This window comes from Phocoena sinus, chromosome 16 (genome assembly GCF_008692025.1).
Source record: "Phocoena sinus isolate mPhoSin1 chromosome 16, mPhoSin1.pri, whole genome shotgun sequence".
Lineage (NCBI taxonomy): Eukaryota > Metazoa > Chordata > Mammalia > Artiodactyla > Phocoenidae > Phocoena > Phocoena sinus.
Genome location: NC_045778.1, coordinates 54,920,228 through 54,946,477, shown reverse-complemented (window position 1 = coordinate 54,946,477; position 26,250 = coordinate 54,920,228). Strand labels below are relative to the sequence as shown.

Below are 26,250 nucleotides of genomic sequence, written 5' to 3'. Positions count from 1 at the left end.
CCACCTGGTCACCTAGCTGAGCAGTGGAGCCAGGCCCCAAGACATTGCCTCTCCCAGCCCTCTGTTTATGTCCTTTATATCATGTTTGCAATTACTCCATTTGCACATCTGCCTGTCCCAGCCTCCCCACTTGAACGTCGGCCCTGTGAGGGTCCACATCTGACATGGGATCCCAGGGCCACCACGGTCCGGGGCACACAGTAGGCACTGAACGACATTCACTGAACGGATTATGGAGTGAGAAATGATTACTTCTGTTCCTCCTCTGATCCCTTTCTCTTCCTTTCCCATGGCCCCAACCTGGGCTCTAGGGCTCCAGAGGCGGCTCCCTTCATGGGCGATGAAGTCTTCACCCTTGCCAGTTCCACTCCAAGTCACCCCACTCCACCCCACTGAGGAGCTTCCAGGACCGGAGACCCCCTACGAGGGGGCCTGGAGCCTCCCAGGTTCCCAGACACAGCGACTGTTCCCTCTGCTGGCAGAAGTGGGCAAGTGCATGGAGGTCCCTCCACACTGGAGATGCTGGAAACACTGGGAAGGTAGGAGTATCCTGGCCTGAGTCCTGCCACAGTGAGGGGACTCCTGCCCTGAGGCCTGCAACCCTGGAGTACTCGCTGGCCTCAGCCCTACCCACAGGGCTGGCAAAGCAGCAAATGCCTCAGATGCTCTGTATTTGCCAAGCAAGGCCTGGATGGGGGACCTCAGACCAGGAGGGGGGACATTGCTTCCACCAGGAGAGCACATTACTCAGAGGGAAGACAGTCCTCTAGCAGCCCAGCCCTGAGAGCTACCCGGTCCCACCCCATGATAATAACAGCTAGCACAGTACACCTACTACACGCATACCTCACCTATCCTTGCAGGGTGGGTACTACTACTTCACTATATAGACCAGAGGAACAGAGAAGGTGGTGGAGTCAAAATCCAAACCCAGGTCAGTGTGGCTCTAAAAGCCCCTGCTTTTTACATGCCCTGTGTAGGTGTGCCTCATATATTATTTCTAATCCTACATCTAAGGAAGCCTTGTTACCCAAGATGGTCACATGTGGCTTCAAAGCCAAGGCTGGCTTGGGTGTGGCTGAAGCTGGGAGGTGTCTGGGATGGGAAATGGCCTCCCAAGACGAGACAGTGCCACGGGTACCTCCTGGCTGGGTGATCTTGGGCAAATCACTTAGCCTCTCTGAACCACTGTATTCTCATCCATAAAAGAAACATAATTCCTGTGGCTGTGGGGATTAGAGATCATGTGTGTCAAGTTCCCAGCACAGAGCACCCAGGCATAGAAAAGCTGGTATTGCACGTGTCTGTCTCTGATATTCCTCCCTTCCCTTGAGCATGGGCTGGCCTTAGTGACTTGCCTCTAACAAATGGGATAAAGGAGGGGTGATGGTGCAACTTCAGAGAGCAGGTGATGAAAAGCACTACGTTTCCTCCATGCTTGCTTCTCGATCACTCGATCCATAGAAGCCAGATGCCACAGCATGGAGACACTCAAGCTGGCCATGTGGCTTCCAGCCAGCAGCCCATAGAAGTGACCTTGGAAGCAAGTCCTCCAGCCCAAGTCAAGCCTTCAGATAACGGCAGCCCTGGACAACATGCTAACTGCAACCTCATGAGACATTCTGAGGCAGAACTACCCAGCTAAGCAGCTGAATTTCCAACCCACAGAAACTGTGGAGATCATGTTTGCTGCTTTAAGTTTGTCATTTATTAGTTATAAAAATATAACTAATACACTTTATAATCAGCATCCTTGGACCAGCAATTGCTTTAGGGTTGAGCTGCCCCAATCTCCTCCCCATAGCTGTGATCACAGAGAATCCACATTGAAGAGGGTCCAGGCCCTGTGGAGCTGGCCACAAAAGAAAGAATAATCACTAATATTTACTGAGCATCTGCCATCTGTCAGGCATTGAGCTAATAAGCACTTTACATTTATCTTCCTAACAAAAATCCCAGGCGGGAAATACCACCATCCTCTTTTTACAGATGGGAAAACTGAGGTGTCAAAAGGTTGAGTACCCATCCAAGATTACACAAGGCAGTAATCAAACTCCACAATTCCAGCCCCCAGAAGTAGTGAGTGGCCCCCTGAAGGGCACTGTGGCTCTAAGGCCCATTTCCCCTCTCCTGTCCCATCCCTAGCCCCCAGCATCACCACCACTGCCCACTTGCTCTCCTGTGAGGGTGACTAACATGGGGTCTGGGGCAAATCCCACCCAGCCTGTTGTCCCTTAGCCAAGGCAGTGCCTCTGCCCTCTTCCTGCTGTCAGGTGAGCCCACCCCTCACCTGTCCCAGCACAGGTCACTGAGCACATTCATGGTGAAAGTTCCCTCCAGGTCGTCTAACCCAGCCCCCTCCCATTCATTCAGATGCAGAGACAGGCCCAGAGAGGTGCGGTGGCTTGTCTAAAGACAGAGGCAGGGTTAGGGGGGGTGGGGGAGGGGTGGGCACTGAGGCTGGAACCCAGGTCTCCTGGCTCCTCTCAACCCAGCCTGCACCCTGGGGCTGCCTTTCCCAGCGTTACCTGCCCCCATACCCAGTGTAGTCTCCACCCACATGCCCAGATACCAGGGATTGGAACTTGAGGCCAAACTTCTCAGCATCCTCCACTACTCCCGGCCCCTGAGGGTAGAAGGGGGCTTATCTCCACCTGTGAGGTGGTGCTGTCCTCACCCCACCCCCACTGTCCCTGCCAGGCAGCCTTGATTAATGGGCTGGTGCTATCTTATCTCCCAGCTGCAGCAAGTTAGGGATTAATGTGTGGTGGCCTGGACCCTGGGAGGACACATCCTGCCCCCAGATCAACCCAAGAGCTCTGCAGGAGGGCGGGGAGCAGGGAGAAAGGGGACTAAGGGGGTCTGTTCTCCAGCTGCCATCTTGCTCACCCACCTGAACTGGCTGAGTCACCACAAAGCACCCAAGACTGGGCCTGGCACTCAATGGGGGCTCAATAAATGGTAGCCACTGTTACATTCTGCTGTTGTTAGTTCCTGGAGTCCTTGGGCCCATGCCTGCCCTTCGGTTAAACTGCCAGTCTCCACCACCGCACAGCCCACAGACTAACTAGGAAGTCACCTTCCCCACTCCAGCCTCAGGTGCCCCATCTATAAAATGGGCACAGGTTTGGGGGTTGGAAACAGGGTTGTAGGTCCGACATTATTTTATTGAGTGAACTGGGAGTGGGTTGAGGGATTTATGGATCCAGCTGTGAGGCTTTAGATAATCGATTCATCCTCAGCCTCAATTTCCTCATCTGTAAAGGGGTATGATAATATCTGCATTGTCAGCATGAAACAACTTCTGGAAAGCCCTGCCAGGACTGTTCCGTGTCATACTGAGTGTGGGTTCCCAGATGGGGTCAGACACCAAACTCTGACCAAGGGGTTCATGCTGATACAAGTTGCTACTGACAGAACCAAGCCCAAATCCAGGCTCAGCTTTGGGAGAGAAAGGCTGTCTGAGCACAGGCCCTCCTGCTAGGACTGAGGAAGGGGGACCAGATGTTCTGCTGTGCCCAGGACAGTGCCAGGTCACTCCATTGCCCGGGTGCGACTGTTAGTACCACCCCCTTTCACTCTCCAAGTGTCCCCCCTTGGAGAATCAGTTATGTGGTCCCTAGGCTGAAGGAACAAGGTTCCATCCTCCCTCGGAGAAAGAGAGACTCCATCTAACCTTGAGCACATGGCCAGCGTGTGTGAAGTCAGGCAGCTAACTCCACCAGAGCCACACAGGGGTCCCGACTCAGAAGCCCATGACTCAAAGGACTCCCCGCAAACTCCTCCCTAGTTTTCTCAAGAAACACATGGTCACTATAAAAGGGTAAGAAAAGATATGAAGATTAGTGAGAGACGGAGGGCAGGAAGAAGGGACTTTCAGATGAACAGACAGAATAAGGGAAGAATGGATGAATTAAATGAGAAAGAGGAAAGAAAAACGGATACGGGGACAATGGATGAAGGGAAGAAAGGAAGGATGGAAGGATATTGAAAGCGAGGATGAAAAGACGGATGGCTGGGGGGTCGACAAGGGGATGGATGACAAGAGATGAACGTCAGAGTCTCACTGGCCAGCTCTCTGACAGAGCACAGCAAACAGGGAGGCCAGCAGAGGGCTTTCTTTCCAGAAGGACATACAGATTGACTCTTTGGGGCCCCAGGAAGCCAGTCTTCCCTCCCCCACTCCAAAGACATTCCTAGGACCACTCCTTCCCCTTCACTCTCTGCCTCTTCCCACTGCCCCTTCCCAAAGGGCAAAGGGCAGCACAGCCAGGAAAGCTATCTGCTATTTATCCCAGCCCTGTTTACTCTGGGTCTGTAATTAACAGAGTCTCCTTCCCAGATCAAGGAGGGCCCAAGAGGGCCCAAAGAGGACACGGAGAGCCCTGACAGGCCAGGTTACTCATTGATAAGCAATGGGGAATTGAGGGAGGCTACACCTTATCCTCTTCTGTCCCGTCAGCCACCCCTTCCTGACTCCCAAGGAGGCAGGGACCCAGGTCCCAAGCAGTTCTTAGCTCAGGAAGGCTGACATGGGATGGCCCTGCCTAGAAAGCCCTGCCTCAAGGTGTGCAGGTCTGTGCAGGTGCAGCTGGAGTCCTGGATCTGCCTTCACCTGGGCAGCTCCCAAGATCAGGGTCAAAAGACTGTGTAGCCTAGTGGTGAAGATCATGGGCCCTGGGAAGGGACCAGACCCAGGTTCATAGACCCATCTCTTCTCACTTACCAGCTGTGTGACCTTGGGCAAGTGACTTAATCCCTCTGAGCCTCAGTCTTCCCCTCTATAAAACAGGGATGATGGTAAGTCAGACCCATGTCAAAAGATGCTGCTAGGATGGAATGAGTTAACTTACATAACACACCAAGCACGCCAGACATCAGCCACAGTTTTGGGCTCCTTTGGGGAACCTGGGGCACCCTTCTCAGCCTTTTCATCTTCCAGGTTCCTTCCACTTTCCCCTAGGATCCCCTCAGCTACCAGCAGACACTTGGAGGTTCTGTTTCCTCAGTTACCCAGAAGGGCTCCAGAGGTTCCTGGTTGTCCAGTCCAGTAGCCACCAGCCACATGGGCCTATTTAAATTTCAATTAACTAAAATTAATATTATTTAGCCATGAAAAGGACTGCAGTACTGATTCATGGTACAACATGGATGAACTTCAAAAACATTCTGTTAAGAGGCCAGGCACGGAAAGTCATATACTGTACGACCGCATTCCTATGAAATGTCCAGAAGAGGCAAATCCACAGAGACAGAAAGAAGCTTCGTGGCTTCCAGGGGCTGCGGGCAAGGGGAACGGGGAGAAACTGCTTAATATGGACAGAGTTTCCTTTTGGGGTGATGAAAATTTTTAGAACTAGATAGAGGTGGTGGTTGCCTAACATCATGCCACAGAAATATTCACTTTAAAACAGTTAATTTCCTGTTATGTGAATTTCATCTCACTACAAATAATAATAATAATTTAATTTAAAATTTGGTTCCTTAGTAGCACTAGCCACATTTTAAAAGCTCAGTAGCCACATGTGGCTAGTGGCTCCAGGATTAGAGGGCACAGGTACAGAACACGTCCATCACTGCAGAGAGTTTTTTTAACAAGGTTGACCTTCAGGTAATCAAATATAATAGTGATAAAACCTCTTTACATACATTATCTCATCTGACCCTCTCACCAGGATGGCATTTTTTTTTAAGACATGGGGAGATTGGGACCCAGAGAAGGGAGGTACAAGCCCAAGGCTGCACAGGGAGTGGCAGGCCAAAGACCCACACTGGGGTCTGTGGGCCTCTGGGGTCCTTTCTGCCCCCCTCAGAGACGGGCCCAGGAAGTAACAGCCAAACTCTCTGGCCGTCTGGCTGTCCTGCTCACATATCTGCTTTCTCCTGAAGGGGACTTGGCACCAGTTTAAAGCAGGCGAGGGTGTGAAAGTGTGCAGTCTGGAAGTTGAAGGGTGCTTGGTTCCTGTTTGCAAAAACTGTGGGGAAGAGAACTTAGTGCCAAGTGATTTGGAATTTTAACAAAAACTCCAGGAAGCCAAAGGCTGGGTAATGTGAGTGGAGGGGAAAGAATGCACCTTTCCCTGACCCCAAGTTGCCTGGCCACATAACTAGGTCAACAGGGCACAGACCTTTGTCTCTAGTGGACCCTGAGCTGTCTTCAGAGCCCTTCAAGGGGGGCTAAAAAGGCCTGAAAGTTTTCCTGGCCTTGGCATAATTCAGACTCGTGGGGCAGTGGAAAAGCATGGAAGGTTGGGAGAGTCAGAGCTTTGTTCAATTCCAGCTCCATCGCTTACTGCCTGGATGACCTTGAGTGAGATACTTAACCTCTCTGAGCCTCAATTTCTTCACCTGTAAAATGAGGACTGACTGTGTGTCTCCCTCAGTTGCTGTAAGGATGAAGCAAGATAACAGATGTGACTCCCGAACACCCTATAAAGATGACTTATCTTCACCAGGACCCAGGCAGCTCTCAACCACTGTCCTTAGGAAGATCTCACCTTAAACATGAACCTGGGGAAGTCTTAAGATTAAAATCCTTATCAATAATATTACTAATAATGGCAATGGTGCTGGCATGGGTCAGACTCACTGAAGGGTGATTATGAAATCGCAGATGGCTGCCCTGCCTGTACTCAAAATATGTGCAGTAGAGTCAGGTCCATCTGGAAGATTCCCAGCTGTGTGACCTTGGACAAGTTCCTCAATCACCTCTGACTTCTCATCTGTAAACAGGGATGATAATAACATCTACCTCTCAGCATTGCTGAGAGATTTAAATGAGATGATAAGAACTTAGCACCATGCCTGGACATACAAATGTCTGCTAGCACTGTTCATTAATCAGAGCCCTGAGCCGGGTGCTGGGGAAGGTAAGAAGGACAGGAAGCCAACTAATCACATCCCCAGGCAGAGGAGGCAGGTCGTGTGGAGCTTCCAGAAGGGAAAGAGTCCTCATTTTAGCCTCAAGGAGGTCCATGAGCCTTGGAGAGTGGCTGCAACCATGAACAGGACGAGGGGTGGAAGTGGGGAGCGGGCACGGCCCCCTCCGAGGCCAGCATTTCTCATCTTGGTCCCCAGCCCACTGCATCAGAACCACCTGAGAGTGACATATGCTGAACTGGAATCTGCAGGTGGCCCAGCATTCTGAATGGGTATTTTAACCAGCTTCCAAGCTGATGGCCTCACACTGCAAATTTGGGAACGTCTCTCCCCTCCTGGCTCTGGGGTGTGTCCTGTGACAGCCCACGTCAGCCGGCTTAGTCGAGGTAGGTCCAGGAGGCCAGGGACAATTCACAGGCACAGGAAGTCAACCCCAAACCTCATCTGCCCATCATACTTCCAACCATTAGACAAAAACAAAACACCATGGGGCATATGCAGGGGTGAGGAGTAACAGGTGGCACAATGCAAACACTGACTGATTTCAGAAGATGACCAATGAGGGTAGCCACCAACCAATCAGAACAGAGGTCTGACCAATCAGAACAGCCAAATAGGGCCCAGTCGGCTGCATGCACCCCTGGAGAGAGTTCATACTGGACAGGGGCCACTGTTGGGGACGGGAATGCTTGGTGGGTAGGGCTCTGGCCCACCCTAGCCCTTACCACACTCGACCCCTCTCATCTGTCTTATCTGTTGAGTTCCCACAAGCCACATTATTTGAAAACAGGATCTCCTTACTTTAAAAACACCATTGGTGAAAAGTGTTGATCCATGAGTGCTTCACAGGGGCTCTGCCGGCCTTTGGGGCAGGACAACCCTTGGTCGTGCAGGGCTGGGCTGGACGATACAGGAAGTTAGCATCCTTGGTCCCTGCCCAGTAAATGCCAGCAGCAGCCCCAACGGTCCTGATGATCAAACCCAGGCAGGGGCAGCCTATCCATCCAGCTGAGAAGCACTTCTAGCCCAACTCCCCCTGCTTTACAGCTGAAACAACTGAGAGCCAAGACATCGAGTGACCATCCAAGGCCACAGCACAGCGGATGAGTGGGGAACTGGAGAACCAAAAGAGGCGGGCTGAGCCCAGGTCTCAGACAAACCTAACTGGGGCCTCAGTTACCCAGAAGTGGGCAGGACAGAAGTAGGGGCCCCTTCCAGAGAGCCTCGTGTGGGCACTCATGCCCTGAACTGCCACCAGCTGGAAGAACAAGGACCAGGTAGCCCCACTAGAGCTGGAACCCTCAGCGTCCGAGCACAGAAGACCCATTCTGGGGCCAGGCAAAGAAGCTGTGACCACGTCGGCGGCCCTCGGGGCAAGCGCCCGGCAGTTCCCAGGCCAAGGCCCCAGCTCCCTCACAGCAGAGGACAATTGCTCCATTGGCTAGAGTGGGGGAGAGGAGATTCACTGGCCGGGGCCCTGCCCGGCTTCTCCCCACCCGTACCCTCTCCTTAATGAGGCCATTGTTTGCCCAGGGTTCCCCCAACAGCCGGCCCTCACCCCAGCCACTCCTGCCCTGGGTTTCCCCTCCACAGCCTGCCCTCCAGGACCTCCTGGGGGCTTCCTGACTTTCTCCCTTGCACTTGGAGCACAAAGGTCCCTGGGGCCTCTCTGACCTATAGTTCCCCTTACAGGGCCACTCACTTCCCTCTCCCAGCCTCTGGTTTTTAAATTAATCAAAGAGGCGTGGACTGCCAATTGACTTCTGTTCAGCATGAGAGGAGTTCCATCCTGAGAGCATGTAATTCCAGTCAAAAGCAAAGAAATCTGCTCTTTTATTTACGGGCAAATGCACCATTCTATGTTGATTTGGGGAAAGATGGTGAATAGCTTATGAAGCTTTAGTAGCTCCTTCCCAGACCCTGGGTGGTCAGGAACCAGCAGAATAGAGAATAGCTTTCAGCTGAAACATTTTATAAATCTGGGGTCCCAAGGGCCCCATGCAGCCACAGCCAGGGCTGAGAGTGGGAGCCGTGCACCACCTGCCTCCTGTGATTGCACAAAACTCTTTCAGCACTCACACTAGAGCAGTTTTACGCATCTTCAGGTACTTATTTAATCTTACCAACAAATCTACAAAAGGAAAGTCCCCATTTTGCAGATGGGGAAACTGAGGCACCAGGAGCTGTGTCTTACCCAAGTTCCCACATAAGCAGTAAAGGCAAAAGCCTAATCATAGGTTCCTTTGACTACATTCAGGGCTCATTATCTTCTCCACCAAGAGGCTTTGGGGCACCTCTCCACCCCCCCCCCCCAACTAGGAACGCACTCTAGTTGTGATTAGAAGATACTTGTGTGTTTGTTCATCGGCTGGCTGCCCCTCTAGACCTCATACTCCCTGAGGGCAGTGGCCCAGGCAACCAGGGCCAAACCTGCTGCAGCCTCATTACCTGAGTCCCACTGAAGTTTCTGCTCTGGCCCCAGGGCTCCCCTTCCCCTGCAAGGCAGTTTGGGTCAGTGCTAGACAGTGTAGAACTCCCTCCAGACATTCTCACATGTGGACAGGAATCCACAAGCCACAGGGGGAAATCCTGGGTTCAAGTCCTGGCTCTGCTTTTTGGCTGTGTGACTCTGGGCAAGTTACTAAACTTCTCTGAGTCTCAATTTTCTCATATTAAATGAGGATGATAATGCCTCCCTCATAGTGCTATTGGAATAATTAAATGAGGTAATATATGGGAAAGCACAGAGCATTATGCCAGGCACCTAGGATGCCCTAAACAAGTGTTCAAGAGACTAGGGGGAAGGAGGGAGCAAGGGAAGTTCTACATGAGCTTAGGGGGCTTGTCCATCACCCCAAGTCCCTCAGCAAGCATCTCATGCTACCCCACTTACTCCGCTCAGTCCTCACCAGCTCTCCCCACAGTCACCCTATAGCCCTCCGGATCTTCCCTGGGCCTCCCAAGAATTCCAACAGAGACCAAGAAAGGTTAAAGGAAGCTGGCTCCCACCTGAGCCCATCTGGCTCCAAAGACTCCTTTCTCCTGCCGCCTCCTTCCACCAAGCATTCATCTGTCCAGTCAGTCATTCACTCACGCAACATGTATTGAGCATCTACTACGTGACTGGCAGTATTCTAGGAGCCAGAGGAACGGAGATGGACAAGACAGGCCTTGCCTCTGTGGAACCCTCAGCCTACTGGGAAGCCAGAAATTGAAAAAAATCAACCTAGTGAGATGATGAACAGGAGATGAGGGCTGCACAGGGAGGTCTGGGGTTCTACGAGTGCACCCAGCCAGAAAGCCTGGCCTACCTGGAGCCTTGGGAGGAAATTTATGCTAAAAGCAATCAGAGCAACTGAGGGTCTCGAGCTGAAAGGTGAGGCTACCGTGTTTGCAGTTTGAAATGATTCACTCCTGCAGAGTGGAAAACAAGACCAGAAGGCAGCCCCAAGCAGTGAGGAAGGACAGCATTGAGGAGGAACAACAGTGAGAAAGGGACAGCACAGGTTTATTTACGAGAAATGTAGGAGCAAGGAGCCACAGAATCTGGTGACAGTCTCTAAAGACCATTGTCATACCGATGTTCAATAGTTTTAACTAACAATTATACAGAAAGCTCTCCTCTGTGCACCATTCCAAGCACTTTTTAAATGAACTCTAATCCTCCCAATAATCCTGTAAGGCACTATTGTTATTATCCTCACTTTACAGATGAGGAAACTGAAGCACAGACAGGTTAAATAACTCGCCCAAGGTCAAGTAGCATTGAGGAAATTAGAATCCAGTCTTGCTCCAGAGTTCGTGGTCTTTTTTTTTTCTTCTTCTTCCTCCTTTTTTTAAATATTTGAACATGCCAACAGCATCCGGGATCTTAGTTCCCCAACCAGGGATCGAACCTGTGTCCCCTGCAGTGGAAGCACGGCGTCTTAACCACTGGACTGCCAGGGAAGTCCCCAGGGTTTGTGGTCTTAACCCAAACATTTGGCTAACTCTCTGATGTGCTTCTAGCTGGGCTGCCCACCAGCCACAGCTCAGGGCTCCCAGGTGTGCTGGGGACCCAGAGAGAAGAGGAGAGCATTTCTCAGCCTTCTCTCCATCCCAGCCCTGTCCAGAGACTACCAGCCGTGCCCACCCTCCACCCCACTTCCTTTTGTACTTCAGACAGTCATTCTTAGACTAGACCAAGGCGCAGGCCCAAGACAAGACTGGCCTCTGCTGTTTTTGCAGAGCTACATGAGATCCAGGACAAATGGAGAGCCTGCTGGTGCCCGGGCTCATAGAAGGAAGGACTACGTCACCTCCCTAGCCACTCGATTCAGTGACAGTGAGCCCAGCCCCTCCAGGACCAGGACCCCACTGCCACCAGGGCACCCAGAGATCCTGAACAGGCCTTCTTGAACTGCTGCCCACAGCACAGGTTGTGCAGCAGGAAGGCTCGGCACAGCTGGGGGCCTATGGGACAGATGGTGACTTTGCAATCGACAAAACCAAAATGCTGGAAAGTAAAGCAGTGCTGTAGGTGTGGTAGGAAGAGCACTGGACTGGAAGTCAGGAAGGTCAAGTTCTAGTTTCCTCTTACAGAAAGTGGTGGGGGATGGGAGGATGCTGGGGGACAATAGAAGTGGTTCCCTGCTAGCACTAATAGTTCTCTTAACTTCACAGACCACTCACCCTGCGCTCTTTGCTGAGCGCTCAGCAGCAGCTGCTATGAAAACAGGTGTCCCAGCAGAGGAACACTGAGACTGTAAAAGGCAGATACTTCCAGGAGGCTCTGGAACAAGGACAAGATTCTTTCTCACCTCTTCGGGCATCCCAGCCCTCCAGGAGGCAGGCAAGCCTGTGCTGGCAGGACCTCCTCACAGCCAGGGATGGAAGAGGTCCCACCTCAAGCCAAGGCTCCTCACAGCCTCACCTCCATCATCATCCCAGCCCCCTTCCTCTTCACTATCCTCAAGACAGCCCCATGGAGAACGCAGGGCAGAGACTGCATTCCTCCTCATGTCCGCAGATGAGTAAACTGAGACTCAGGGTGTGGGAAGGACTTGCTATTAAGTTGAAAACATACAACTCAGATCTTCAGAATCCAAGCATGGTGCACTCCCCACTACTACACACTGCCTCTCCCAGAGGCTTTGTAGAGGCATGAATGGGGCAGATCTCTTGGCTCCTGGCTCTGTTATAGCTCTGATCACAGAGCTACTGTAAGCCAGGCACTCTGCCAGGTGCTTCTCTCATCCTTTATCTAGTAAATCTTCACTACCACCTAGTAAATAAACGTTACTAACCACATTTTACAAATGAATAAACGCAGGTCTAAAGTTCAATAGACATGTGTCCAAAGACACACAACTAGGATGTGGTCAGAATTCACCACCAGTCAGGCTGACTCAAAGCCCTGGCTCCTCCCACTACACTTCACTGCCTTTGTGTGTCTGCGTCCTCCACATGGGCTGGGACTGAGACTCTTACTCGTGTATGCCTGGCCCATAGCAGGCATTAGCTAAATGTTAGTTCATGGAATTATTTTTCCCAAGACTAAAGATTAAAAGGAACAAAGAAGGCTATTTCATACAGATAAAAATTACAATCCAAACAGAACATACAATAATCACAAAACTTTATGCTCCAGGGACTTCCCTGGTGGCGCAGTGGTTAAGAATCCGCCTGCCAATGCAGGGGACACGGGTTTGATCTCTGGTCCAAGAAGATCCCACATGCTGCGGAGCAACTAAGTCCGTGCGCCACAACTACTGAAGCCCACACACCTAGAGCCTGTGCTCTGCAACAAGAGAAGCCACTGCAGTGAGAAGCCTGCGCACTGCAACAAAGCGTAGCCAAGTAGCCCCCGCTCACGGCAACTAGAGAAAGCCCGCAAGCAGCAGCGAAGACCCAACGCAGCCAAAAATAAATAAATATTTTTTTTTTAAAAAAAGAAACTTTATGCTCCTAACAACACAGCTTCAAAGTATATAAAGCAAAATTGAATCAAAAGAAAAAAAAAAGAAAAGGAAAAATTAGCAAACCCCACAAAGGTGTATAGATTTTATACACCTCTATCAGAAATGAACAGAGGAAGTAAGCCAGTGGTTCTTAAACTTTTTGGTCTCAGGACCTCTTTACACTCTTAAAAATTATTGAGGTTTTAGATTAAATCAAAGAACTTTTGTTTATACAGATATCTACCATTTATATCAACATCTACAATGGTTAAAATGAAAACAGAAAAAATTTATATATTAATTCATTTCAAATAACCGTAATAATCCCATTATATGTCAACATAAATAAATTTTTGTGAAAAGTAATTACATTTTACAAAACAAAAAAATTTAGTGAGAAGAGTAGCACTGTTTCACTTTTTTTTTTTGGCTGCGTTGGATCTTCGTTGCTGGGCAGGCCTTCTCTAGTTGCGGTGCGCGGGCTTCTCACTGCGGTGGCTTCTCTTGTTGTGGAGCACAGGCTCTAGGCGCGTGGGCTTCAGTAGTTGTGGCACACGGGCTCAGTAGTTGTGGCTCACAGGCTCTAGAGTGCAGGCTCAGTAGTTGTGGCGCATGGGCTTAGTTGCTCCGCAGCATGTGGGATCTTCCCGGAGCAGGGCTCGAACCCGTGTCCCCTGCACTGGCAGGTGGATTCTTAACCACTGTGCCACCAGGGAAGCCCTGTCTTACACTTTTGCAATCTCTTTCATGTCTAGTTTAATAGAAGACAGTCAGATTCTTATATCTCCTGCATTCAATCTGTTGTTACATGTTGTTTTGGTTGACATATATGGAGAAAAGTTGGCTTTACAGAGAAATGTAATTGGAAAAGAGTATTTTAATAGCCTTTTTAGATATTATGCCTATCAAATTGATACTACAAAAAAATTGACAGGTGACAATTCCTTAAATGTTGGTTGTAATGTAGAATCTGAATCCACATCAATAAACTTTTCTTACTCAACAGAGTAAAATCCTTAAAATCCATTGGTCTATCTTGCACCTTGAGTGGATCTTCAAATTACGTACAATTTTGACCTTGCGGACTCCCTGAAAGGCACTTGGGGGCCCTCAAGGGAACCCTGACCACAAGGAGAACCACTGAAGTAGGCACTAAAAAAGTAGAAGAATGTAGGATTTGATAACATAATTAGCAATTTTTTCTTTGGCCGCACTGCATGGCTTGCGGGATCTTAGCACGCAGTCCTAACCACTGGACTGCCAGGGAATTCCCCATAAGTAGCAAGTTTAATCTAAGAGTTCTCTATGTAGAACTTTGCTCACAACAAACCATGAATACACATTTTGAACAAGTGGTTCCCTCCATCAGCTGGGGGAAACGTGTGCCTGGACAGACAGCACACGCTCCAAGATGGACAGATGCCCAGCATGCCAGGTGTCCCACCCAGCTGCCTAGGCCCTGGGACAGCCTCATCAGAAAGGGATACGACATCAGAGCGCAGCCTCTTCCTTTCTCTGGCCACAGGGGGAGAGCGTCCTTGAACAGCTACCCCAGGGTGTAGCCCCCCACCTGGGTTCTTTTCCTGTGAAGGGCTTCCCTCCTCAATCTCATCATGGGCCCCATGTCAGGGCGCCTCAGGGGTCCACAAGGCAAAGTTGCCGGGTAAAGCCTACCCATCCTCCTCTTCCAGGAAGTTTCTAGCCTGGCCCCTCTGCTCTTCGGAGCCCCTGGAACTGCCAGGTACAGACTCCCCTGGCTCTCAGACCATGTGTAGTTCTTACATAAGCAGCAGCAGGAACAATGCCTCACTCTGTCCAGACCAGGCACTGGGATGCCAAGAACAGCACAGGAGACCAGCTACACAGGGAGCCAGCACCTTGTACAACCATCTGGGAACTCCAACACCCCCTGCCAGGGACTGAAACCACAGCTCCCCTGGAGTGCAGAAGCCCTGCCAAGCCCAGAGCGGGTGGTGAGGGGTAAGCTGGAGTACAAGGAACAGAACTGCCACTGAGAGTCCCAAACCAGAGCCAGGGCCAAGGTGTCCGAGGGAGCTTTCAGAACACACACATTTCTACCCTAAAGTCACACATCCCTTGGCAATCTAACATTCCTAGGTATCTACTATGTGCTGGCATTGTGCAGGAGGCTTTCTTTCCATGCACCATCTTGTATGCCCCTCACAATAACTGCTGAGGTGGTTCTATTTTACAAACAAAGAAGTGAAGGGTTAGAATGGCTAAGTATTTGCCCAAGGTCACTCAGAGAGCATACACTTGGATTTGAACCTGGCTCTTTCCGTCTGCAGAGTCCAGGCTCTTGCACCATTACTACACTGTCTGGCCCTGCAGACAGTGGTCCTTCACCTTCTAAGTGGTCATCCCCAGAACCTCTTCACGCTGGGGTTGGGAGAGGGAGAAGGGGCAGGAAAGCTTGTTCTCCCCAGACCCAACTAGGTCATCCTGGACATCAAAAGAACATCCTGTCCCACCCTAGGGCTCTGTCTGCTTAATTTTCTTCTGCCTCCTCTGCCCTTCCTTGGGTCTTTTTCTCACAACTGGATCAGATGAAGCAGGGCCTATGCCTTTTGTATTTCTGTAGCCCCATCTGTAGAATACACACCTCGAGCCTTGCACACAGCATGTGTCTGCTGAATATTAAGAGAAGTGATCCTTCACCCCTCTCCACTACCATTGCAAGGATAGATCCATGGGAAGATGGGAGCCTGGAAACATTCAGGAGGATGGGTATGGGGAGGATGTTAGGGCAAGAGTGGAGGCGGCAAGTGCCCCAGAACTCCTGCCCCCCCATAGCACCCCAAACCCTCCTACAAGACATCTCCCCAGAGTACCTCCCCACCAAAGGCTAGGGAGTCAGTTCCCCAGCTAGGTTCTCAGGAAGGAGCCCCCCACCACCCCCTCCAAGCATCTTGTCCAAAGCTCCTCCCACAGGAAAGCCAATGGAAGGCAGGGTCCAGACAAGGAAAAGACCCCAGACATGGGGTTCCTGAAAGCTGCCTCCTCTCTGATACCTCCCTGGAGGTATCTCCTCTTCATTTCCTTCCTTCTCTAGGCTCCCAGAGGAGGTACAGTCTCCTCCCTCAGCGTTTCCTACCCTAGGCTGGAATTTATCTTAGGGCAGAGTAGTTAAACCCTGGCCTTTGGAACCCAACACCTGGACTCAAATGATGGCTCCTTCATCTATTAGCAATGTGACCAAGGGCCAGTTACTTCACCTCTCTGAGCACCTCCCACTGCAGTCATTAAGCCTACAGACTCAGAATCCAGACCTCCTGGTCATATCTGGGCTCTGACTCTGGAATCAGACTTCCTGGGTTCAAGTCCTGGCACCAATCTTTACTTAACCTTTTTGTCTCAGTGCCTTTATCTGTAAAGTGAGGATAGTAATAGTATCTGCCCACCTAATAGCATTATTATAAGAACTAAATGAGGTAGTTTATGCAATATGCTCAGAACAGACTTGACACATAGGAAGCACCCAATAAGTGTTAGCTATCATTGGAAATGGTTGATAAGGTTGTGAAGTGCTGTGCAGTGTCTGAAGCACTTAATAAGCGCTCACTAAGTAGTAGGCATGATTATCTTTGCCCCCACTAAGCTGTGATGTCCCGGACGTGGGTTCTGGATCATATCCCTCTCTGATTCCCCAGCACCTCGAGCCTTGCACACAGTCAGCACGCTGCCTGGCACCAAGCAGGAGCTCAATAAATGCGTGAGGACTGGGAGTGAAGAACTTGCCTGCCTGGACCAGGAGGGTGTGGGCAGCCAGGAGCCTCCTGCCGAGAGAAGGGAAAACCGAGGTGTCAGGGAAGAGAAAACAGAGCAGAGTGGTAAGGGCCGAGACGGAGAGATAACCAAGTGAAGTGAGTGAGAAAAGGAACAGGAGAGGCTGTGGCGGAGAGAGATAAGGAGGAAGGATGGAGAAGGCGAGGGGCGAGGAAAAAGCCTAGGGAAGTGAGGGATCCCCGGGGAGTGGCGCAAGGCGAGGCTGGGTCAGTGGCAGGGGAGTGGGCGAGCGGGAGAAGGGCGAAGGAGCCGGCGCTGAGCGGGACGCGCAGGCCCCGGGGTCAGGAGGCGCAGGGGGGCGCCACCCTGCCTCCCCGCCTCGGGGCGGGGGCCCGGCGGCCGGAGATTGGCTGGGGCGCGCGGTGAGGCCGGGGCTGGAGCTTCAAGGTGGGAGGCGCCAGGATCACTCTGTGCGCGCGAGCGTGGAACGAGGCTGCCACCCACTTGGGCGACCTCAGCGGCAGGAGAGTATCGGGGGCCTGTGCAGCCATGCGGGCGGCGGCGGGGGGCGCGCGGGCGGCCGCGCTGGCGCTGCTGCTGGGGGCGCTGCACGGGGCGCCGGGGCGCGGCGAAGAGTACGACTACTACGGCTGGCAGACCGAGCCGCTGCACGGGCGCTCGTACTCCAAACCGCCCCAGTGCCTCGACATCCCCGCCGACCTGCCACTCTGCCACACCGTGGGCTACAAGCGCATGCGGCTGCCCAACCTGCTGGAGCACGAGAGCCTGGCCGAGGTGAAGCAGCAGGCGAGCAGCTGGCTGCCGCTGCTGGCCAAGCGCTGCCACTCGGACACGCAGGTCTTCCTCTGCTCGCTCTTCGCGCCCGTCTGCCTCGACCGGCCCATCTACCCTTGCCGCTCGCTGTGCGAGGCCGTGCGCGCCGGCTGCGCGCCGCTCATGGAGGCCTATGGCTTTCCCTGGCCCGAGATGCTGCACTGCCACAAGTTCCCCCTGGACAACGACCTCTGCATCGCTGTGCAGTTCGGGCACTTGCCCGCCACCGCGCCTCCAGGTAGCGCTGCCGCCGCCGCCACCTCCCTACCCCCAGCCCCCAGCGCCCCGCGCTCTCCGACGCGATAGATGCCGCTCCCCCAACCCCTTAGCACAGCTCTTCAAGCCCCCAGAGGTGCCACACACACACACGTCTTTGCTCAGCCCTGCATGTCGCCCGAAGCCTACCAGCCTTCCCACCTGCGGCTGTGGACATTCCCACTGGTTCTCCCCCATTCCAACTCCGTTCCTGAAACCTCCCCCACTTCCCTCACAGCTCCCACCTTCCCAAGCTTCTGGAGTCCCTGGGGGAGCCCAATGCTGTCACTCCATCCTGAGGCCTCCAATAAATGCCTTATCACCTCTCTCAGCCCACAAATGCCCAGGATTGCTAAGCACACTCTGGGCTATGAATTCCACCCTGTCCCCATTTTCTGCACGTGGGAACCCTATATTTTCCCACTCTTTCCCCAGTCCCCCAGGTTGGGAGACCTTTGGGTAAGGCTCAGTGCAGAAGAGTGAGCAGATTGCCAGGCTTGGCCCCTGACAAGGAGCCCTTGGGCAAGTTGCTCAACTTTGAGCCTTAGTTTCCTCAAGGAAGCAATCCCAGGTTCCCAAAATTTATGAGATCCTAAGTGCCACCTCCCACCCACCCACCCCCCAATCCCATTACCCCTAATTCCTCTCTGGTCTCAGCCCCCCCTTCACTGTGCACCCCCTCTGCCAGACTCCTTCCAGGCAGAGTAAGCCCAGGCTGGGCACCAGACAGGAGGATAAACAGTGGCACCAAGTAGGGCATCTTTGCCAGGGTGGCTAATACCCAGAATCTAGGGAGCTCCTGGCTCTGGGACTCTCCCAAGGGGCAGCACCACTCCCCCATTTTCCATTTGACCCGGCCCCCCAGAAACAACTGGACTCCACCACACCCCACCCACCCCTCAAAGCTAACCTCACCCATGCAGTCCCCAGTCCTACACACCCACACAGGATCTGAGAGTTGCAGCTGGGTGGGGGTCCTGTGACCAAAGAGTGTTGGGAGAAGAGAAACCCCCTATTCTCAGGTTAGTAATGGGACCAGGAAGCAGGGGAGAAAGACGCAGTTCAAGCAGAGACAGCATAGTCCCCAGCAGGGATCCTAGGCATGGCTCCTTTATTCTGGTTTTCTTGGAGCCCAAACATTAACATCCTGGAAAGCAGGGAAATCCCAGGCTTGGATTCCCGCCTGGCTTTGCCCTCCCACTCTCACCCGCTTTGAGCCCCTCTCTCCCCCATGTTGGGGCACCCACCAGAAGGCAGAGACACAGAGCGAGGGCAGATGCTGTGTGGTAGGACCAGAGGCAGCCCAAGGTGTCTGTGTGGCCAACAGACAAAACTGAGAATATTTCATACAAAAAGAGTTTTGGCTTCCCTTGAAAAATCGGAAGTTCTGGTAATGCTAAAGTGGGTGCTCCTCAGTTTACCACAGTCCCTGCCCTGCCGGCGTCACTCATTTACCCACCTGTCTGGAGCCTGGGTTCCTAGAAAGACCCCGCAAACATCCCCACCCTAGCACCAGTCTAGGAGTCACAAATCCTGAGTTCTAAGCTCAATTCTCACTAGCTTTGCAGACTTTGGTAGCCACTCTGGACCTCGGTTTCCTTTTCTTTAAAAGAGGAATAATGGGGCTTCCCTGGTGGCACAGTGGTTGAGAGTCTGCCTGCCGATGCAGGGGACATGGGTTCGTACCCCGCTCTGGGAAGATCCCACATGCCACGGAGCAGCTAGGCCTGTGAGCCATGGCCGCTGAGCCTGCGCGTCCGGAGCCTGTGCTCCGCAGTGAGAGAGGCCACAACGGTGAGAGGCCCACGTACCGCAAAAAAAAAAAGAAAAAAGAGGAATAACGATACCTACTTCATAGGCTGAGGACTAAATGAGACAAAATTTAGAAAAAGACAGAGCACATCATGGTCCCAGCTGCCAGGGTCATGGGGCAATCATGCCCACCTGGTCAGTTTTGTCCCTTCACGACCTCTTGAACTTCACAACCACTCAGTGAGCATTATCATTATCATCATCCTGTTTCCTGATGAGGAAGTGGAGGCTTGGCAGGGGGAGGTGGCTGGTCAGTGGGGGAGCCTGAACCCTAAGTGGCTCTATGGACTTTGATCCCCTCTCCCCACCCCTGCTTCTCTCTTCAGTGACCAAGATCTGCGCCCAGTGTGAGATGGAGCACAGCGCTGATGGCCTCATGGAGCAGATGTGTTCCAGTGACTTCGGTGAGTGTAGAGCCCACGTGGCCACTGCCCTCTCCCCAGAGAAATGTACCTCTTTTTTGCATGTCATCCCAGGGACTTCAAAAGCCCCTCGAGGCCATGGTCCATCCCTGGCCAGGGCTCCGGCAGCCCTCCCTTGACACTCTCTACAGAGGGGCCTCCAGGGCTGGATTCTCTTTAGGGGAAGGAGGCTTGGCCCAGAGATGGATGGAGGTAGCAGAGGGGAGAGATGGGCTCCAGGATGGAAGTGCAGCCCCCTCGTCCCTGGGCACCTCTGCCTAGTACCTGATGCACCTCTGGCCAAGGGAGCTGTGGTCACCCGTCCCACAGCTTCATCCTGGAGCCTCCCCATTCCTGGGGCAGTCAGGACTTGGCTCCTGTGCGGACCACGCAGCCCAGCATGTGGTCTTGGCCAGGTCAGCTCCCCTTTTGTGTCTTAGCCTCCTCTATGAAAAAGAGAAAGCAATGAAACCCTTCCTGCAACAGGTCTTTGATGTCGCTAGTCTGTTTGGAAAGAGGACACTACTACTGCAAGGTGTGTGCGTGGCCGAGAGAGAAAGAGGGTGTGGGGGAGAAGGAAAGACATTTTATAACACTGTCCTTTCCTGGGTGGCCAAAGTTATTCTCGGGCTTCTCTCTGGCTGCTCCCAGAGATGGGGACCCAGAGGCCCGCAGAAGGAGGACCCTGGCCTAAGTGATCGCCGCTACCTCCATTAGGCTCTCTGGCCTTCAACCACCTCCTCCACTACCCCACACACTCACACTCCTACACACACCGCAGACATTCTCTCACACACAAAAACACACAGCACCACACTCCACACTCCCACCCACACTACACAGTCGCACACAAATTACAGCAGTGGGTTCGCCCAGCAAGAGCTGGTTGTATGCGGTGCTTCCCAACCCTGCGCTCCGTGACTCAGTGGGTCACGGTGGGAGCACTTACCCATGGAAATCAGCACATGCGACAGAGAAGGGCCCCCTCACCCCCCGCCAGAGCTGGCTGTCTAGCATTTAGAGCCACCACTGCTCCAAACACCACCCCCTACAACACACACACACACACACGCAGCCAGAAATCCATTTGGAAGCATCCCCAGAGATCATGAAATCCAGCCTTCCTCCATCACAAGGACGCCCCTTCCACCAAACCCTCCCTCCAACTGGTCAGCTCCACCCCCAATATTTCCCTTCCCCAGGGAGCCCACACCCAGCTCCACTCCCCACGGAGAGCTCTCCACCCTGCACCTGGTGTCATGGAGAGGCACAGGCCAGACCTCAGTTCAACCCAGGCTCTAGAATTCAGGCACATCACCACCTCTCCAAACCTCATTTCCCCACCACGCCTCAAGGATGAAACATGATAATGCCCGTGCGAGTCCAGCACATGGTGCGAGCTTCATAAATGTCAGCGTGTACACGCAGAAGCTCCATCTCCCCAAGCCCCAGGCCTGGAGCTTCAGGCAGAGCACCAAGCATGGGGCCACCCGCGTCCTGAGCAAACATGATGGTTCTCAGGCCATCCCTCTGTCCACCCTGACACACAGTGGTCAAAATGCGCATCAGAGAGATCAAGATAGAGAACGCGGACCGGAAGCTGATTGGAGCCCAGAAAAAGAAGAAACTGCTCAAGCCAGGCCCCCTGAAGCGCAAGGACACCAAGAGGCTGGTGCTGCACATGAAGAACGGCGCTGGCTGCCCCTGCCCGCAGCTGGAGAGCCTGGCCGGCAGCTTCCTGGTCATGGGCCGCAAAGTGGACGGACAGCTGCTGCTTACGGCTGTCTACCGCTGGGACAAGAAGAACAAGGAGATGAAGTTCGCGGTCAAGTTCATGTTCTCCTACCCCTGCTCCCTCTACTATCCCTTCTTCTATGGGGCCGCAGAGCCCCACTGAAGGGCACTCCTCCCTGCCCCACCCAGCCAGCTGTGCCTTGTCTCTGTCTCCACCCCTGGGGCGCACTCTCTCCTCCTGCCCACCTGGCCTCCCCCTACTCCCAGGCTGACCCAGCCCCTGCCGGAGGGTGGTTCGTGCAGAGCTGCTACCAGCACAGGCACTAAGGGATGGACATGGAGCCAGGCTGTCCTTGACCGAGGGGTTCTGGGGTCCTTGAAGGTTTCCTCCCATAGGAGCAGAGGTTTCTCAGTTGGGAGAAAGTAGGCAGAGAGAAAAGAGAGCTCTAAGCAGCCTGAGGAGGTGGTTTCCAGGATAGCCGGTGGTGTCAGCTCCCCTCTGTTGGTGGTGGGGCCTCGCCTGGGAGAGGGAAGTCCTGGTATTAGGCTGAGCTACTTGAGAGACAGTTCTTGGCCCCCAGGGCCCCTTCACGTGTCCTCGTTGTAGCCCCCCCAAAAGGAAAGGGTCACAGTGCCCTCCAGCCACACCTCCCCTCCTTCCCCGTCTCTGCCCGTTTCCCTTCCCGCTGGACCGGAGAGAAGCCCAGCCCGGGCCCGCTCCCAGATGCGCACTCCTCAGCCTCCGCATGTCCCTTTTATCCTGATGACCAGTAAATTACTGCTACTGCTGTGAGGCCATAGATACTAGACTGGTGCAGGTAGGGCTTGGTTTTCTATTTTTTTTTAAGTTTTTAATTAAATCAAAGAAAACAAACTGGTTTTAACCAGGTGATTTCTTTATCAGCTGGTTCCTCGGTGGGGTGTTCAGAAACGACTTCGCGAAAGAGGCCTTTTTGTAACCCACGGCCTGTCCACACAGACATACTTGGAATGCCTAAAAAGAGCAATTCCCATGTTTTCGCAGGATCCCCCGAGAACACATAGAGAGGGTCACCCTTCTCATCCTCACAACGAGACTAACTGAGTGATGGAGATGACTGTCCTTTTGTCTCAGAGGAAGGACAGAGATGCCAAGTTCCCCAGCCTTCTCCCACCATCAGAAGGCTCCCACAGTCCTGCAGCATCTCCCTGACACGGGCAGTGCCTGCTCTGAGAAGCCCCCAAAAGGCTGGGCCACAGGGAACTACTCTGAAGACCCAGAGGCCTAAACGTGTCACTCCTACCCCTAGAGCTCAAACACCCCTGGGCACTGGACGTGTAGGAGATGATGGTGTGGACAGGTGCTACTCCAAGCTGGTCCCTGGACCACAGCATCAGTATCACCTCAGAGCTGGTGAGAACCACAGAAGCTCAGGCCCCACCCCACACCTGCATTTTAATACATAAACCTTCGTATCATCTAGGGAGCTTTTACAAATTACTGGGCTCTACTCTAAATCAATTAAATCTGAACCTCTGGAGGGTGGTCCAAAATCAGCATTTCTAGATGCCCATTGGGGCGGTGTGCAGCCAGGGCTGAGAACCTCCATCCGGATAAGCCGACAGCTAAGGCAGGAGGGCGAGGGGCTGAGGCTACCTCAGGCTGGAAGGGTCCTGGTCCTGCACGCGGGGAGCGGACCAGCTATAATGCCTCAGGGGGCTTCTTCAGCGAGCTCAGTGCAGATGGAGGCTGCTACCTTGAGCTGGATGGGACAGCGAGGGGAGAAGGCTTGAAACGGAGGTGACAGGCTGCTGTCAGTAACGCATCCAGTACTTGGGAGGGGTGGTGCCCGGAAAGAGTCCTGAGGTGACCGCCAGCAGATGCTGAGGGACAGGGCAGATGTACCCAGAGCAGGGGGCTGGGGACACCCCCAGAAGGCTTTCCTCACCAGCTGGGGTACAGCTGGGATGCCAAGTCCAGCCAAGGCCTGCTGATCCTCCAAAACAATGGAGCCACGTTCTCTTGAGGTGAGGAAAACCCTGGCTTGCTTCCGCAGCTCTCAGAGGAGCGCGCTGCCACAGAGGAACAAGGGGCCAGTGCGGGCTAACAGGTGGTCTGACAGCCTGCCCATAAATCACCTCCCTGGCAGTCAGGTGCCCCACACAGGTCAGGGGCGGCCGCGGCCTGCGTGTTTCTCCTCACCTCTGAGGAAGCCGCTGCCTCCCACCCTCGCCCAAAGCCTGCCCAGCCCACCTGGCTCCCTGAAACCGCCCCTTGTCTTCCAGCCTCCTACCCCGACCAAATATTTACGGGCCCTTCTAGGGTCAACCAGGACCAGGGATTCTTTTTTCACTGAGCACACAGGACTCAGGCTGCTTCTGGCCGGAGCACAATACTGACCTCTGTCAGGTGCTGGCAGCCCATGAGAGGGAGCGGGTGGGGAGGGGCTCCCTTAGCCCATCCTGCGAGGCCCCAGCAAGGCGCTCCTCACCCACCGCCACAAAGGGGTCAGGCCCTGCTCTGCACCTTGGCTCTGTCCCCGGCACCTGCCGTCAGAGCCCCCGGCAGTCTCTTCCCTGGGACCAAAGACCAAGGAGGCCCTGCAAGGCCTGAGCGCTCCCTGCATTCAGTTCAGCCACAGAACACTCCCTCCTGGCCAGCCTGAGACAGGCAGCTGGTGGTGCCCAGCGAGCATCTGCGCGGCGCACCAGTGAATGATGGCATCTGACCGCGTGGAGCAGAACCCTCCAGAAACAGCGGGGCTTCCCCACTCAAGAGATCCGGAGGTGGGAGGTCCGTGTCCCAGGCTCATTCTGCCTTCCTGCTCTGCCAGTGGGTGGTGCCTCCTCCTCCCAACTTCTCAGCCACATTCCAGGGAGCAAGGCGGGAAAGGGCTAAGAGCAGAAGCGGCGCGTCAGCTGCCTCTGGCCCTTTTGATCAGGAAAACAGTAATTTCCCAACAAGTCCCACCTGGTAGATTTCCACTTCTCGCTCACCAGCCAAAACTAAGCTCACCAGCCAAAACTAAGTCACATGGCCAGTCCAAGTTGCAAGGGAGCAGAGGAAGTGTTTCAGCTGGGTGCAAAATGAGAGTTCTGATAGAGAACAGAAGGGTTTTGGGGTAGGCCCATGACACTCAGGATCAGGCGAGAAGAGGCCAGTTCTGGTTTCCAGTGCTGTGACTTAATGACCATGTGACATTGGGGACATTTCCCAGCTGGAAAACGAAGTGATCCTGTCTACTTCACAGGGCGGCTGAGTGTTAAGCAGGGAAATGTATGAAAAATACCTGGCAACAATGCCCAGCATTTAGAAGATGCTCATTAAATGGTAATTAGTATTTTTATTAACCAAAGGCCTTGACCTAGCACAGTGCCTGCACAAAATAAGTGCTTATTAATTCCTAATTGATTTGTTAATCAACTAAGAAATGCTACTGGCAGGAAGGCAAGGAAAAGACAGGAACATCTTATCTAAAGGCCAGAACTGTTACTTCCAGAAGGGGGAGAGAATTCACATTTGTGGTTTTGCATCAGAAAATACATCCCCAGGTAGTATGTAGGGCAATAGAGAAAAGAAGACGTATAATACTATAGTAGCATTCAGTATATATCAAGCCCATTAATATATAAATATTCAAGCACTTGGGCATTTTAATTTAAGCCTCCTGAGGTAGGTACTATTATTATCCCCATTTTAATGGTGAGGAGACTGAGGTTCAGAAAGGTTAATGAAGTCATTGAAGGACACACAGCTGTACTTAGTGGTGTGGTTAGGATTTGACCCCATGCTCTTAACCCCTGTACTACTGCCTGCAGGGGGCAAAGCTGAGGACAGGTGGGCAGGATCAGAGTACAAGCAGCCATGCGTCTGTTACCCTGCCTCACAGGAAGATTTCTGGGGACCCTGCTCAGATCTCACTCCAAGCACCCTGAGAGCAGCAGAAGAGCCATCCTTGAACCATGGCTTTTCTCCTGAATCCCAGGGCAGCCCACCCCTTCGCCCCTCCTCCTCTCTCAGCCCCATCAGCATCCAGCCTCTCGGGTCCCACAAAGGAAGCTCACATCCCACAACTGTTTAGTCGACTGTAATCCTGGCTAAAGTTCACTCCTTGGGAAATCCAACGTGGGGGGTGGTTGCTGCTGGAATGTGTGTGGCTGGGACCCAGTGTCCCAGCCCAGACAGCAGGCTCTGCTGGGGCCAGGGGAATCCAGAACCTCCAGCCCCCAGCTGTTCCAGAGAATGGAATGTGCTACTCTAGGGTGGTGCAACAGACCCAGCCAAGGAGATGGGGCAGTGCTGGGAGCTGGGGGAGCTCCTGCCACAAGGCTGCCTCTGTTCCCCTGGAGGCTGAGCCCACTTCACTAGGGCTGGTGGTGGGCAGGCCCTCCTGTTAACTCAATGGCTCAGAACCTCCTGGAGCTAGTGGGAACAAGGCAGAACAGAAGGGAGGTGACAGCCAGGACTGCTATGGTGACCAGTTTCTCTGAGGCATCCACAAGCACCTGTGGCACAGTTCACATTGCGGCTCCATGGCTTACTAGCTGTGTGACCTGGGGCAGGTTACTTAACCTCCCTAGGCCTCCACTTACTCATCGGGGAAATGGAGTTAATGGTAGAACTTAGCTTTGGGGACAGTCACGAGGTTTAAATGAGATGACACACTCAG

The 26,250-nt window shown here is 53.1% G+C and overlaps 2 protein-coding genes across 3 annotated transcripts in view; one reads left to right on the top strand and one right to left on the bottom strand.

Annotated features, from left to right (window-relative positions):
• The window catches only part of ZFYVE27 (zinc finger FYVE-type containing 27), a 76,149-nt gene that overhangs the window by 28,250 nt on the left and 21,649 nt on the right, over positions 1 to 26,250 (bottom strand). The window lies entirely within an intron of this gene.
• SFRP5 (secreted frizzled related protein 5) lies at positions 13,471 to 22,475 on the top strand. The gene is made up of 3 exons (XM_032607790.1): positions 13,471 to 17,637; positions 19,793 to 19,870; positions 21,418 to 22,475. The coding sequence occupies exons 1-3, from the start codon at positions 17,115 to 17,117 to the stop codon at positions 21,762 to 21,764; spliced, it is 948 nt and encodes a 315-aa protein (XP_032463681.1). The 5' UTR covers positions 13,471 to 17,114; the 3' UTR covers positions 21,765 to 22,475.

What these genes read in the sequence shown, in the direction of transcription:
- SFRP5 (XM_032607790.1), top strand. Translation starts at nt 17,115, where the DNA reads ATGCGGGCGGCGGCGGGGGGCGCGCGGGCGGCCGCGCTGGCGCTGCTG. An exon ending in GCCCGCCACCGCGCCTCCAG is followed by an intron (nt 17,638 to 19,792) that starts GTAGCGCTGCCG and finishes TTCTCTCTTCAG; the next exon opens with TGACCAAGATCTGCGCCCAG. An exon ending in GATGTGTTCCAGTGACTTCG is followed by an intron (nt 19,871 to 21,417) that starts GTGAGTGTAGAG and finishes CCTGACACACAG; the next exon opens with TGGTCAAAATGCGCATCAGA.